Raw genomic sequence first — 13,171 nt, 5'->3', positions numbered from 1 at the left:
ACCTCAAGTAAATGTCTTTAAATTCCCTCAAGTATGTTTGAATGGACTCCCATTTTGCCATACAGATCCCAGTTCAGCTGATACTTCAGCTGCTACACTAATGGTGTTAATCAAGGCAGAGGTTTTTACTTAAAGCAATTAGTTTAGTGACTAGAATGGTTAAATAGGTACATAATAAAATTTTACTTATACACATACATTCCCAACACATACACACAACCTGCTGAAGACATTCTGTGTTTTTCAAAGGAATTTTACTTGTAGGGGTTGGTGTTGACCATTCTCTAAATCTTCCTTTGCCAAGACTGTTGCCACTGCACTATCATATGGAAAATTAAATTTTTTGTGTGTTTTGAGCCCTCTTTCCATCATTCCCAGGCTCCCTGGACTCTCATCAAGCTTACACCGCCCCCCACGCCCTGAATCCTCCCTACGTCTCTCCCTCCTAACCTTTCTACCTGGCTCTCCCATTCCTTCGTGAGATAGTCGTGGCTTCTCTGTGCCTCCTTCCAGTTATACTGTAGAAGGAATTGGGAGGTGGGGGTGAGAAGGGATAGAGAAGAGATTTTACCTTCCCTTCTTGATGGAAAAGAAAGAAATGGCTGGAAACGTTAATTACTTTCTTCCCCATGTTCAATTTTCATTTCCCAGAGGGAATCAGGCCCACAAAGGTTTCTGCAGAGTTCACAAATAACTACGGGTGGAGTGACCTATAACTTATCATTTTTAGCTAGTTTCTTTTTGCTTTGTCTCATATACCCAGATCCCGATGCCATTAAGTACATGGCAAAGAGAAGATAAACAGGAGAAGCCTGATAAGCCAATTATCCATTGTTTCCAATCTCCAAATGTTTGTTGCATTGATAGTGGATTTGTAGTCACTGGTGGTAGATATATTCTAAGACATACTTTAAGAAATCTCTCCAGCTCACAACCCGTTCTCCAAGAACTACTCTCCATTCATCCATGGAGCAGGCCCATTAGCCATGTTTATATCACCTGACCCAGCACCCTGAGCCTAGCTGATTGGACCAAGGAAGAACATCTGAACCAAACTGGGCCAATCATAGGTGCTCGTTAATCTCTGTTGGTTACTCGATGAACGGACAGGTAAACTCGGAAACTGTAGGTTGGCCACACTTGGCCAAGTGCCTGGAGAGGCAAAGCATGTTCACATGAAGAGAGAACAGTGAAGCACAGATGAGCCAGCCCGTGGTCTTAGACAGAACAGGGTGGAGACAGAAAGACTGCTCTGGCTCCTGAGGCCTTTCCACTTTCTCATTCCTGGAGTCAGATCACACTTCCAGCCCTTGGTGCCTTCAAGCAGGAGAGAGAGATTTAGAATGGGTAGCAGTATTAGTTAAGTCCAATCAGAAGCCAGAAACCACAGAATAATTTTAAATGTTTAATTAATTTTTCTGCCTGGAAACATTCACCTTTAATTCTGTTACAAGTTCCAGTGTTTACCCTGGCCCCAGTCAGCCATGGGTATCCCAGACACCCCTGGGAAAAAGTGAAGATGGAGTGCCAGATGCTCTCACGAGCCACATCCTCAGTGTTGGACAAAGACCACTATTCAGGCTGGGTGTCCCCGTCTACTAAGGAACAGGGGAATTTGAATATAAAGAAATGGTCTGGACCTCACTGGAGAAGGTATGGTTGTGGCCCGCTGGGTGGCTGAGAAGTTCACTGGGTTGCCTGACCCAACGCTGGCCAACTCAACACCTGGGTAAGTAAGAAAGCCCTCCAGGAACAGGTGGCTGTGGCTGGCAGGCAGGCACAGAGAGTCATGCTGCTGGGAGCTCCCTGGCCTGAAGGGTGGCACACAGCCTGGGGCACATGGTGTCTCCAGGGTGCAAATGGCCAAGGCGGGTTAGAGGGCTGCAGAGAGAGTAGGGCTGTTGGGGACCTGCTCATTGGCAAGGCCTGTCATGCAGGGTGTCCGTGTTGGGAGGGCCAGAGCCAGGCAGTCACCTGGACAGAGCCAGGGCTACCATGTTGCTGAGGGTCTTGGTGGTCTGGGTACACAGCTAAGGCAGAGTGCCATGGGACGTCACACACTGCTGGGCAGCGGACCAAGAAAAAGCTAAAGGCAGGACCCAGGAACAGGAAGAGAAGATAACTTCCTCCTGCTGTGTCCCTCCAGCGCCCTCTACTGACAAAGCTTAGTATGGTGCTCACTGCGGAGCAGAAATGCTTACAGCTCCATTATAGCAGAGCAGGTAAGAGGGTGGAATGAGAGTTGAGAGGCAAAAAAACTAAAACTAAAAAAGACAGTTGGCATAGTAGTCACCACTCCCCAGGTTACTGTCCCCTAGGTTAGGGAATATGTGCTAGTTGTCACAAGATATCACAGCCACAGCCCAAAAAGTACAAGATAAGAAGCTGTATTAGTTACCTAATGCTATATGACATCTCTCCAACACTGAATGTCTTAGGACAACAATAATAATTTCTTATCTATCGATATTTCTGTGGGTCAGGAATGTGAGGGTTTCTGGATGGGTAGTTCTGGCTCAGGGTCTCTCATAAGATTGTAGTCAAGATACCAGCCAGAGCTGTGGTCATCAGAAGGCTTCCCTGGGGCCAGCTGAACCTCTTCCAAGGTTGGCGCCACCTGGAGGGTGGACAGTAGAGGCCTTACTTCCTCTCCACCTGGGCTCATCCCTGTGGCTGCTTGAGTGTCCTCCCAACATGGCTTCTAGCTTTCCTCAGAATGAGGGATCCAAGAGACCAGGCACAAGCAACATCGCCCTTTATACAATCTAGCCTTGGAGGTCAAACGCCACCATTTCTGCTGTAGCATATTAGTCACAGAGGCTAGTCTTGATTCATTATGAGAGGCAACTACCCAAAGGCACAAATACCAGGAGATGATGATCATGGGGGATTATCTTGGAGGTTGGTTACCACACAGGCCACAACTTCAAGGGCTTAGTCATTCAATCCACACCCTGATTTGGAGTTCTTAGATGCTTTTATACCTCACGTAGCACATTTAGGTGTGTCTTGTGGGCAAGCTCACTTAAACCATAGAGCCACAGAATGTACCACTGGGATGGAAATTTAGCAGTCGACTAGATTTAACATCTTTATTTCTATATGAGAAAACTGAAGCCCAGAGCTACACTGCCAGGAACTGCAGCCTTGGAATTGGAATCCCTGTATCCTGACTTCTAGTTCTCCTTTCCCAAATTCAAGCCCTCTGACCTGCTGCATTGGGATCACTGTAGAACTTGTTGGAAATACTGATCCCAGGGCCCTCTCCAGAGCAGAATCTCTGGGGGGGTGGAGCTGGACAATGAGCTGGGAAGTCTATCATATTTTTAAAGCTCTCCAAGTATTTATTTCTAATGAGCAGTGGCACGTGTGGAATCCTGTCCTCTGCCACATTGACTGTTACCGAAGATCAGACGTGCGGAAGAGGGAGTGCACCATGCTGAGGGCCAGTGGGGCCTGTCTGCACGCTTTCACTGCAGGATAGGCTGTCCTGCTGGCTCCCAGGTACCCTTTGGGACATACTCTTCTACTGCCAGAAAGAATGCTCTCTGTTTTGGACCAGGAGTGTGAGAGCGGTTCCATTTCCCCTTCGTGGGGTTGTTAGTTCAGGGACATTGTGTTGAACTGACCCCATGCTGTCTGACTTCCTGGAGTCTGATTCAGCAGGGTCCAGCCTGCAGGGTCCTGAGAGTGAGCCCTCCTCAGGTGTTGCCCCAGGTGCCTCCGACATCTCCCCCACCCCCGTCCCAGCCCTGCTGACTCCTCAAGATGATACTGGCCTTTCACAGACACCAAACACAGATGCTCGGATTCCAGGAATCCCGGCCCCAATCCCCTTGGCCAGAGGACCAAGATGGAGTCCTCAGTAAGGGGCTAGGTCTAACTCGAAATGCCTCAGGTTTGGGTTTCCTGGCATTTGAGGTAACTAATCTACAGGGTTTGCCTGAATATTTCCAACAAATTACCTATGTCCCTATATCTATAAGACAAAATCAAATTCTAGACATCTTTTTCCAATGAGAAGGATGTGAAATTTAAAAAATAATAATCTATATGTCTTTTTATCTTCTTAACTGTGAAAAAATAATCCCATTTTCATTCAGTAATCTCCTGAACCAGTAGCCATTAATCCACGTTCTTGGCGGTGTTCAAGTCCTTCTGATTTAAAAATTTCCCCTCTAGTTCCTGTCTTTTTTAGTCTCCCAAATTGTGACTGATTTAGTTCTCTACGTTTTTGGTGTTAATAACAGAAAAACTAATAACAATAATGACAAGCATAATTATAATGAAATAATGGCAGCTATACTTACTATACATCAGGCGTCACTCTTACAGAGTGACCATATTATTGCTTCCATCTCAAAACCATTGCTAAGTAGGCATTTTGATTCCCAATTTTAAAACAAGGAAACCAATGCTCAGAGACATTAAGAAATGTGCCCACGGTCACATGTCGCATAAGTAATGGAGCCAGGATTTCTATCCAACCCCAACTAACTCAAGAGACTATCCTTTTAACCACTGTACTCTAGTGCCTTCCATGACTACTTTTCTCTGACCACACGTGGTGGTCAGAATCAAAGATTTCTGAGCCAGATGCCTCGTTTTAAATTCCAGTTCTGCCAATTTCTAGGTGGATAAGTTGGGGCCGATTATTTAATCTGTGTCACCCTTCTCATCTATAAAATGAGGATAATTCCTTCCTCATGGGGTTCTTGTAAGGATTAAATTAAAAAAAATGCACAGTGCTTAGCACATAGCCAATGTTCAGTTAACGATAGCTATTATAAATGCTACATTTTTGTTGGCTTCAACATACTTTTTATCTCATGCAAAAATGCCTGCTCCTTCTCTTGCAGATTGTATTCTCACTGCACACCAATTTCAAGTTCTGGAATTCATTATGCACTGATTTTTATACAATAACAGGAAAACAAAATTTGAGAGCAGTGTTCCCCCAAAATACTCAGAGGATATTACAAGTGTGGCATCCTTCCTGGATCTCTTACTTTCTCTACTTTCAGTTTTTTAAAGGGGTCATTTCTCTCCTGATGACAGTATCAGCTGCTTCCCTGGGACAGGCAATGAACTAATATTTCTGCCAAATCAAAGGGACTCTTCCCTATCTCCATGACCACTGCTTCTCCTTGTCACATGCTTTATCTCCTTCACCCAAACTGATCTCTTTCCATAATTTACACCCCGAAGCCTCAGATATCTGGCTCTGCATGCGGGCTTCCCGGTAAGAGACCTTGGAGCAATCTATCCTGGCTGCCACCGTCTCAGGGTAACATCTCTCCATCTCTGCTCCTTTTTCCCCTGAAGGTTCATCTATCACTTCCAATAGAACATCATGTACTTAAATACCTTCTTTTGTTTTGTGGCGGCCTCATGTTCGTGTCTTCTGGGATCATTTTAGGATGTGTTTATGGACATAATCTGATCAGGGGCCGCACAGCTAGGTTTTCATTTAATTGAGGGAAGAAAAAAACCAAAACCACAACAGCCCAGCCATTGTTTAATGCAGGGGGAATTTCAGACCTCAGTCTGGCAACTGGTAGAGTATGCAGAACCTAAACCCCTTTCCCTGAACAGTCTTACAGTCTTTGTGCATCATCTACATGCTAGACGTAGCTGTTTACAGAGGTCAGTGACCTAAGACATAAAATAACTGGGTTTTTGCTTTGTTTCCATCTGATTACTTCTCTCACTGTTAATTCCTGTTTTTACAAATCAGGATTATTACTAAAGAAGACAGTAGAGGGAAGTTAATAAGGAACTCGCTGGTATCATAAACAGGTAACAAAGCAGAAAAGAAAGTAAGGACTCAGGTTTCTGTGGCTGGAGTGGAGGAGGAGCAGCAGAGGGCAAGGAAGATGGCAGGGAGGCTGAGCCCTAACAGGTCTCACGGAAGCCCCAGGCAGGACTAGGCAAGTTAACCCCTGCAGGTTGCAGTGGCATCTTCAGCCCCGCCCCGCATTGTAACCCTCAACAAGGGACAGCACACCACCTCCATCTGCAATTGGCTGTGCTAGGCATTTCCTTCTGGTAAAAGGAGTGTAGGTCACTTCAGGGCCAGAAGCTTCAGGACAGAGGGCAGTGGCCCATAGGCTGGAGTGATGGTTTCGCAAGGCTTGACCCACCTGGTAACTCCGCAACTTGCCGGCCTCTCCCAGTTCACAAATCAGAATCTCTGGGGGAAGTCAGAGACGATTCTTACACATAATACAGGGTGAGCATCACTGAGAGAGAACATACTGAGAATCACTAATCCAGGCAAATGTTCAAGTATCCATTTAGTGCAGAATAATGGCTCCCCAAAGATGTCTTTGCCCTAATCCCTGGAACCTGTGAATATGTTAGGTTGCAGGGCAGATGGAATTAAGGTTGCTAATCAATTTGGCTTTCAAATAGGGAGATTACCCTGGATTATCTGGGTGGGCCCAATATAATCACAAGGGCCCTTTTAGAAGAGGGAGGCAGAAGACAAGAGTCAGAGGAGGCATCCTGACTATGGGAAACAGCAATGCGAGAAGGATTCAATCAACCTCCACAGGTTTTGAAGATGAGAGGAAGGAACCATGAGCCAAGGAATTTGAGCAGCCTCTAAAAAATTGCAAAAGGCAACAAAACAGATTCTCCCTTAAAGCCCTGCTGACACCTTGATTTTGTGTCCGACTTCTGACCTGTAGAATTGTGAAATAACAAAAATTGTATTGTTTGAAGACGCTAAGTTTGTGGCAGTTTGTTACAGCAGCAATAGAAAACTAATGGCAAGAGGTCAATGGTGAAGGACTGCAATCAATGATATCGATAGATGTGAAATAAGAAATGCACATAGACACAATGGTTTCTGAAAGGCATGAAGTTTAAGAGATTTTTGAAACACAAGAAAAATTCCACCTGTTAGGATGAGGTCATATTTCTAGGCTTAATTTATATCAAGTCCCCTTGAGACAGTTGTCTGGATATTTTCCTGTTTGCTTCTGAAGGTCCCTTATCCCCCCTCCATCCGGCTCTGTGCCCTAGTAGGCAAACTTCCTTGGACTGGACCACCAGACTCCTCACCCCCTGGCTTCTAGAAAGTTCCATCAACAGGAGGCAGCAGTAGGAGACTAGCGGGCACTCATGCTCAGGTGCTGACCTTGCACTTGTATGACCCTGGGGGTGAGCGTCTCCTTCAGCTGTGTGCTCTGGGCTCCTCGCTTGCCCCACTCAACAGCAACAGCAAGGAAGAAAGAGAAACACTCTCTAGGGTCCAGGAGAGCCTTCCAGAGAAGGTGACAGTCTGAAGACTCCTGTGAGCCCAACCAAAAAGTATCTGGAATTCTTCACCCTTTCTGATGGGCCCACCTCCGCAACAGGCTACTTTAGGGTGAACTATGTCAGAGGCCATGTAGCTGGGAAAGCAGGAATGAAAAGTCAAGAAAATGCAACCCAACAGTACCAATAGAAGCAATTTAACCTGAAAACTACCCTGGATTAAGCAATGTACCGAGTTATTATATATGCAACACCGCTATATGCAAATCACATGCAAATATAAACACCACCCTCCATAGGGATAGCTTTTTCTTTGCTTTCTCTGGCTGCTAAAGCAAATCCAATTTGGAGAATAAAAATAGAAAATTACTCTGCAGTGGGATAAAATTTGTTTATGCATCTCAGCACTTCCACTGATACCACCCTCTTCCCCACAAAGGCACCCCTAAGCTTAAAGTATCTTGTTCATGCAGAATTGTGTGACCTGGAAGTATCCTAAATAGGATTGAAGTACAAAGACATGCCCACTTGCGCGTCTTTAGGGACCTGAGATGATGATGACCCCCTTCCTCCAGAAAGCCACCCTAAATCATCAATCCTCTCAGCCCTCTCTCCAAAGGCCCACAAAGTCTCTGAGTTCAGCTCCCTCTCCTCTGTGTCCCCACAGCACAGTATATGCTCAATTAACGGGTACTGAGTGCGTAAAAGTCCACAAACCGGGGAGCCATGCAAGACCACGCTGACCAGATTTACACCAGCTTAGACATGCACTATCTGTCAACTCCAGCAACCTCCCCACTCCTTAACCTCCTCCAGCTCCCCGCCCCCCACCCGTCCCAGCCCCAAGTATTTTTAGACCAAAACAACAAAAAGATAGGAAGAAGACTATGGCAGGAAGAAGGTGGTAGCATTAATATTCCAAGTAAGGCTAGAAAGAATTTAAAAGTCAGACACCCTCCTCCCTTTAAACATTTGTTTCCTGCCCCTAAACAGGAAGACCACACAGAGTCACTAGCACTTATTTTTAGAAAAATATAATTTTTTCTCTCCCCAAAAAAACCCTGTAGGTCTGTAGGCTAGCAGCATTTCTGCCCTCGGGCGGCATAGCCAGGTCTTGCACTCAGCCAGCTGGGCGCCCCCGCAGCCTACCTGCGCCGGGAAGAACCAGAAGAAGAGGTTGCTGTTGTGAGTCTTGTTCACCGTGAGGTAGCCGGCGTAACTCTTCAAGTTCTGTCCCAGGAAAGAACTCACCAAACTCAATTCTTTCCCTAGTGGGGGAAAAGAATTTACCCAAGGATTAGAGCAAAATACCGTGTGAGCCGTCTCAGTCTGGGGAGGGCTGCTCCCAGGGGCCAGATCCCGGCCGCAGCGATCAGGAAGGCTACAAGGAGTTGGAGTCAAAGGCGGTTACTTGCAGCAAGTTCTAGTCCGCCCTCCCCGAGATCCCACGCTCTCCACTCTCACCAGGTAGCCAAGGGCAAGGGGAAACTTTAAGCCTTTGTTGGGAAGGGGGTCCCCAAATATATTTTTTAAGTTGTAATAAAGTTTTTTAGAAGAGAAAAAAACAAATCACTCATCACACCTTATGGAAACCGAGGTGCTCGTATTGGGCCAGGTGGAAAGGAGCAGGATAAAGTCACCTGACCCAAAAGAAGCAGGGGCCTAAGATAGAGGATGCAGCCACGAAGCTCTCAGCCCTGGGGAGGACTGTGTCCTCCACTCTGTCATTTTCATGAAGGCAAAATTCCTGCCACGTCCGGGAAGGGGAGTGGACCGAGGCATGTGTCATGTGGGAGTGACCGGGGACAGCGGGGAGAGGCAGGCAGTGAGACCAGGGGTGGCCTCGTGGCTACTCAGGAGGAGCCAAACAGGACAACTGAACAGCTGTAGAGGGCGCAGGTCCTGGCTTTGTTATGGCAGCAGAGGGACAGGCACAGGAAGAATGTTCGGACAGCTGAGGACACCCAGGAGTAAAAAATACTAAAAGGAGCTAACACAAAGCCACTGTGCCAAGAGCTTTCATCATACGGGAGGTGTAAGTATTCTGTCCACTTTACAGATGAGAAAACTGAAGCACAGAGAGGTTAAGTCACTTGCCCGAGGTCACACAGCCAGTGGAGGAGAGCTGGGATGTAAACCCAGCAGTCAGGTTGCAGAGTGTGTTCGCTCCCCCACCCTGCTACAGGGCTTCTCGACTACCGAGCTAGTCAGCGGGTGCAGGCAGCAGGGAGTGGGGAGGGAAGCAGGGATTAGGAACCGAGTGGAGAAGGAACTGAAAATAGGGAGCAAGTTGTGGTGGGGAAGTAGAAGGGAAGTGTTGGTGAAGGAGAAGATTCCTTTCTTGGTGACAAAGAACGTGCCCTGAGTAAAGACAGTTCACTCATGAAAAGCAATTCAAGTCTGAGACATACATAGCTGGAGACATATTAAGTCAGAGCCGTATTAACGTTAGTAGGTAAAGAAACTCAGTCCTTCACGTGCCAGCAACAGAAGATACCTTCATTCAGTCTCTGGAGTGCAAACTGCTAGAGTCTCTTCCCAACTTGGCATTGGCATTGAAGGACACCGTTGACAGGGTAAAATAAGCCATGCTGAGATACTTTCAGAAAATCATGATCCTGACCCCAGGGCTGGTTGTTAAACTTTCACCAGCACATCACTGCTTTAGGGCTGCAAGTCCCTCTTTTTAAACAGGCACGCCTCCTAAGGGGGGAAACCCTCACATCCATCACGCAATTCCTTTCCCCTAGTACTTTGCTGATCCTAGTGCTACTGCTGACCACCCTGTGACCTTGACCCTCTGGGAGCGTGTTTAACCTCCCCGTGCCTCAGTTTCTCCTCTGTGAAAGATGGACTACTTTATAAGATAGTCCACCCGGAATGAAAGAGTCCTCACGTGCAAAGCCTGTGCAAAGAAGCTGCACGTAGGCACTGCTGTCTGCAAAATGCATCTTACTGATTAGGAACAGGGAGCACCTGGGAGCAGAGGAGGTGGCAGGACAAAGGCAAGGCCTCCCTGGATGGTTTCCTGAGGCTCCAGCTGGGCTGGCACAATAGGAAGAGCATGGATTGCTGTCGGGACAGAGCTGGGCTGGTAATCCTAACTAGCTCTCCGGCAAGGCACCCATCTCTCTGAGCCTCTTTCCTTCTGTGCAAAACGTGGATACAGATTCCCCTACACGGGGCTTTCTGTGAGGATCAAACAGACCAAAAAATGCATATGAAACCTTAGCCTGGCACTAGACACAAGACGAGGGTCCTGTCAACAGGAGGGATCCTTAGCATGAGCCCGTGAGACACCAGGAGTGAAGTCTAGACGATCTGCTGTCTTCTGGCTCAGCCCAGATGTCCCAGGGCAAGTTGCTTAATCCCTCTGTAGCTCCATTCTCTTCCCAGTGAGAACTATCCCTTCCCGCTGAAAAAAGGCAAAGGCAGGTGAGAGGGGAGAGGATCTTAAGAGAAAGAAAAGGGAGTTTGGGGAAGGTAGTGTTTGCCCATGTCCTCCTCCCCCTCAGTTGTCATTTCTTCCTCCCCCTACTTTACTTCTACTCTTAATTAGCCCCTCCAGGGCTGGGCGGCCTTTAAACACCTGTGAAAACATTTTTTTTTTTTTTGAGACAGAGTCTCACTCTGCTGCCCGGGCTAGAATGCCGTGGCGTCAGCCTCGCTCACAGCAACCTCAAACTCCTGGGCTCAAGCGATCCTCCTGCCTCAGCCTCCCAAGTAGGTGGGACTACAGGCATGTGCCACCATGCCCGGTTAATTTTTTCTATATATGTTTTCAGTTGGCCAATTAATTTCTTTCTATTTTTAATAGAGATGGGGATCTTGCTCTTGGTCAGGCTGGTTTCGAACTCCTGACCTTGAGCGATCCTCCTGCCTTGGCCTCCCAGAGCGCTACGATTACAGGCATGAGCCACCGCGCCCGGCCCACTTGTGAAATGTTTTTAGCAAAACTATTATTCTTTTCAAAATCAGAGACACCCTCCCCCCAACACACACTCTAAAGAAGGAGGGTAGAGGACGCAACACTGAGGGTTGGAAATGAGTGAGATGCGAACCACAGAGAGGTAAATGGGCAGGAGAGGGTTCCAGAGAGAAGACAGAGAAAAATGAGAAAGGTCAGAGCATAATGAGAAGAAGAGAAAATACATAACGGAAAGGAGCTGGAGGGAATGGAACAGAGGAGAGGATGATGGAATCAATCTCTCTCTCCGGCCGCTTTCAAAATGATTCAGGTGTGCACTCACCCTCCCCCTGGGGAATGCCAACCTTGCTTCTCTGCTACCTTGTACTTAGGTACGTTTCAGACCTTCCCTCCTACATCAGGAGCTGTTGGAAACAGGGGAATTTGTCTTATTTATTATACCCCTTGGGACTTCCCATGCTGATTTACACTCTTAAGACATTCAATAAATCCTTTTCAATGCACGGATGTTAATGAGTGGGTAGATGCATGAGAACATGAATGAATGAACTTAGCTTATCTGTGCAAAAACCTCCTAAAGGAAGGCAGACCTTATTGAGATCTTAAGAAATTTGGAACTTTTCTCTGGCCCATAGAAAAAGTATTTTTTGCCCCATTTCAAATTTTAAATTTCCATTAGCTAAATCCCAGTAAAATAATTAAAGTTTCTTTCAACTAAAATGATTTTTTAAATATTTGTGAATATCCTGTTCATCCTGCCAGGGTCTATTAATGGAAACGTGGAAAACAAACTCCCGAGATGTAGAAGTTTCTATCTTTCTGGCACCTTGACTCACAATAGGAATGTTTAAAACAGTTAAAAATAAATAAATAAATGGTTTTCTTTGAAGTGATTTCACTTCCTGCTTGTTAGTTACCGCTGTTACCAGTGTTGGTAATAGTAACACTTTCGAAAAGATTAGAGTATGACAAAAGGTCTTCAACCAGCTAATCAGTGTGCATGTCAGATTCACAAACACTGGAGTTATCACCCATATGGACAAAACAGTATCAGACAATAAGTAATAATAAATTCGTACCTAATAGCAAAATTTCTTTAAAGTTTGTGAAAATGCAGTGTTTGTAAACATGCTAACATTTGCCTTCTACGTTCATTTTGTTTCTGAGAGTAAGGTTTTATTCTAGCCGCAGAGAAAATAAACATGCAATTACAATTACATAAAACGAAGCCAGCTAATTGGGGATTAAAAAAAAATAAAAATTTCCCTTGTCTTTTTGCAAACTACTGTTTATCTCAAAAATGTTCCATTGCGATATTAAGACTCATGTTCCTAGGGTTCTGACAGACTCGATAAACAAAAGGGATTTAGGAGAGCGAGCTGACCATCTGTCCAGAGCTTCCTGAACTTTCAGCAAAGCGGATGAATAAAATTATCCTTAATTATGTTGTCAGGGCTGCATTTGAATACCCAGATGTACCAGATTGTGGAGCAGCCACTTAAAATTCCGTTCAAAAATTTTGACTTTGTAATGCAACTTTAGAAAGTGACATTATAAGCAGATATAATATTTTAAAAGTTGTCACTCGTCAGATGAAGATCTATCACTCTTGGCTCAGGACAGAAGATAAAACTACCTCCCTTGGAGTCTTTCTCTGCTCCTGCTAACAGCCGGAACTAAAGAATGCTCATAGGCAAGAAAAACAGGAACAAGAGGGATGTGGACAATCTCTCAGATAGATTTCTCTGTATTCTTTTCACTTGGTTCTGCCAGATGTATGATGCAGACACACCAGGGTCACTTTTGCTTAACACCTTTGTTGAAGCTATTTGCCTAATTCAGTATGTCCAGATCTTTCTCTGTTTACCTAAATCTTACCCAATACCCTCAAGCCTGAAGCTGGTCATATAGCACAGTGGTTCATACATGGGCTCTACAGGTTTTAACTCCAGCTCTCCCACTGACTAGTTTTATGGCCCT

At 45.9% G+C, this 13,171-nt stretch overlaps 1 protein-coding gene across 1 annotated transcript in view; it reads right to left on the bottom strand.

The window, feature by feature from the left end:
• Positions 1-13,171, bottom strand: part of CPVL (carboxypeptidase vitellogenic like) — a 135,098-nt gene that overhangs the window by 94,446 nt on the left and 27,481 nt on the right. The window contains exon 3 of the mRNA XM_012735894.3: positions 8,413-8,531. Coding sequence (XP_012591348.3) covers positions 8,413-8,531 — 119 coding nt within the window. The remainder of the gene's footprint in view (positions 1-8,412; positions 8,532-13,171) is intronic.

Source organism: Microcebus murinus, chromosome 9 (genome assembly GCF_040939455.1).
Source record: "Microcebus murinus isolate Inina chromosome 9, M.murinus_Inina_mat1.0, whole genome shotgun sequence".
Taxonomy (NCBI): domain Eukaryota; kingdom Metazoa; phylum Chordata; class Mammalia; order Primates; family Cheirogaleidae; genus Microcebus; species Microcebus murinus.
Note: the sequence above shows the minus strand (reverse complement) of the source record. Positions and strands in the feature narration are given on the sequence as shown.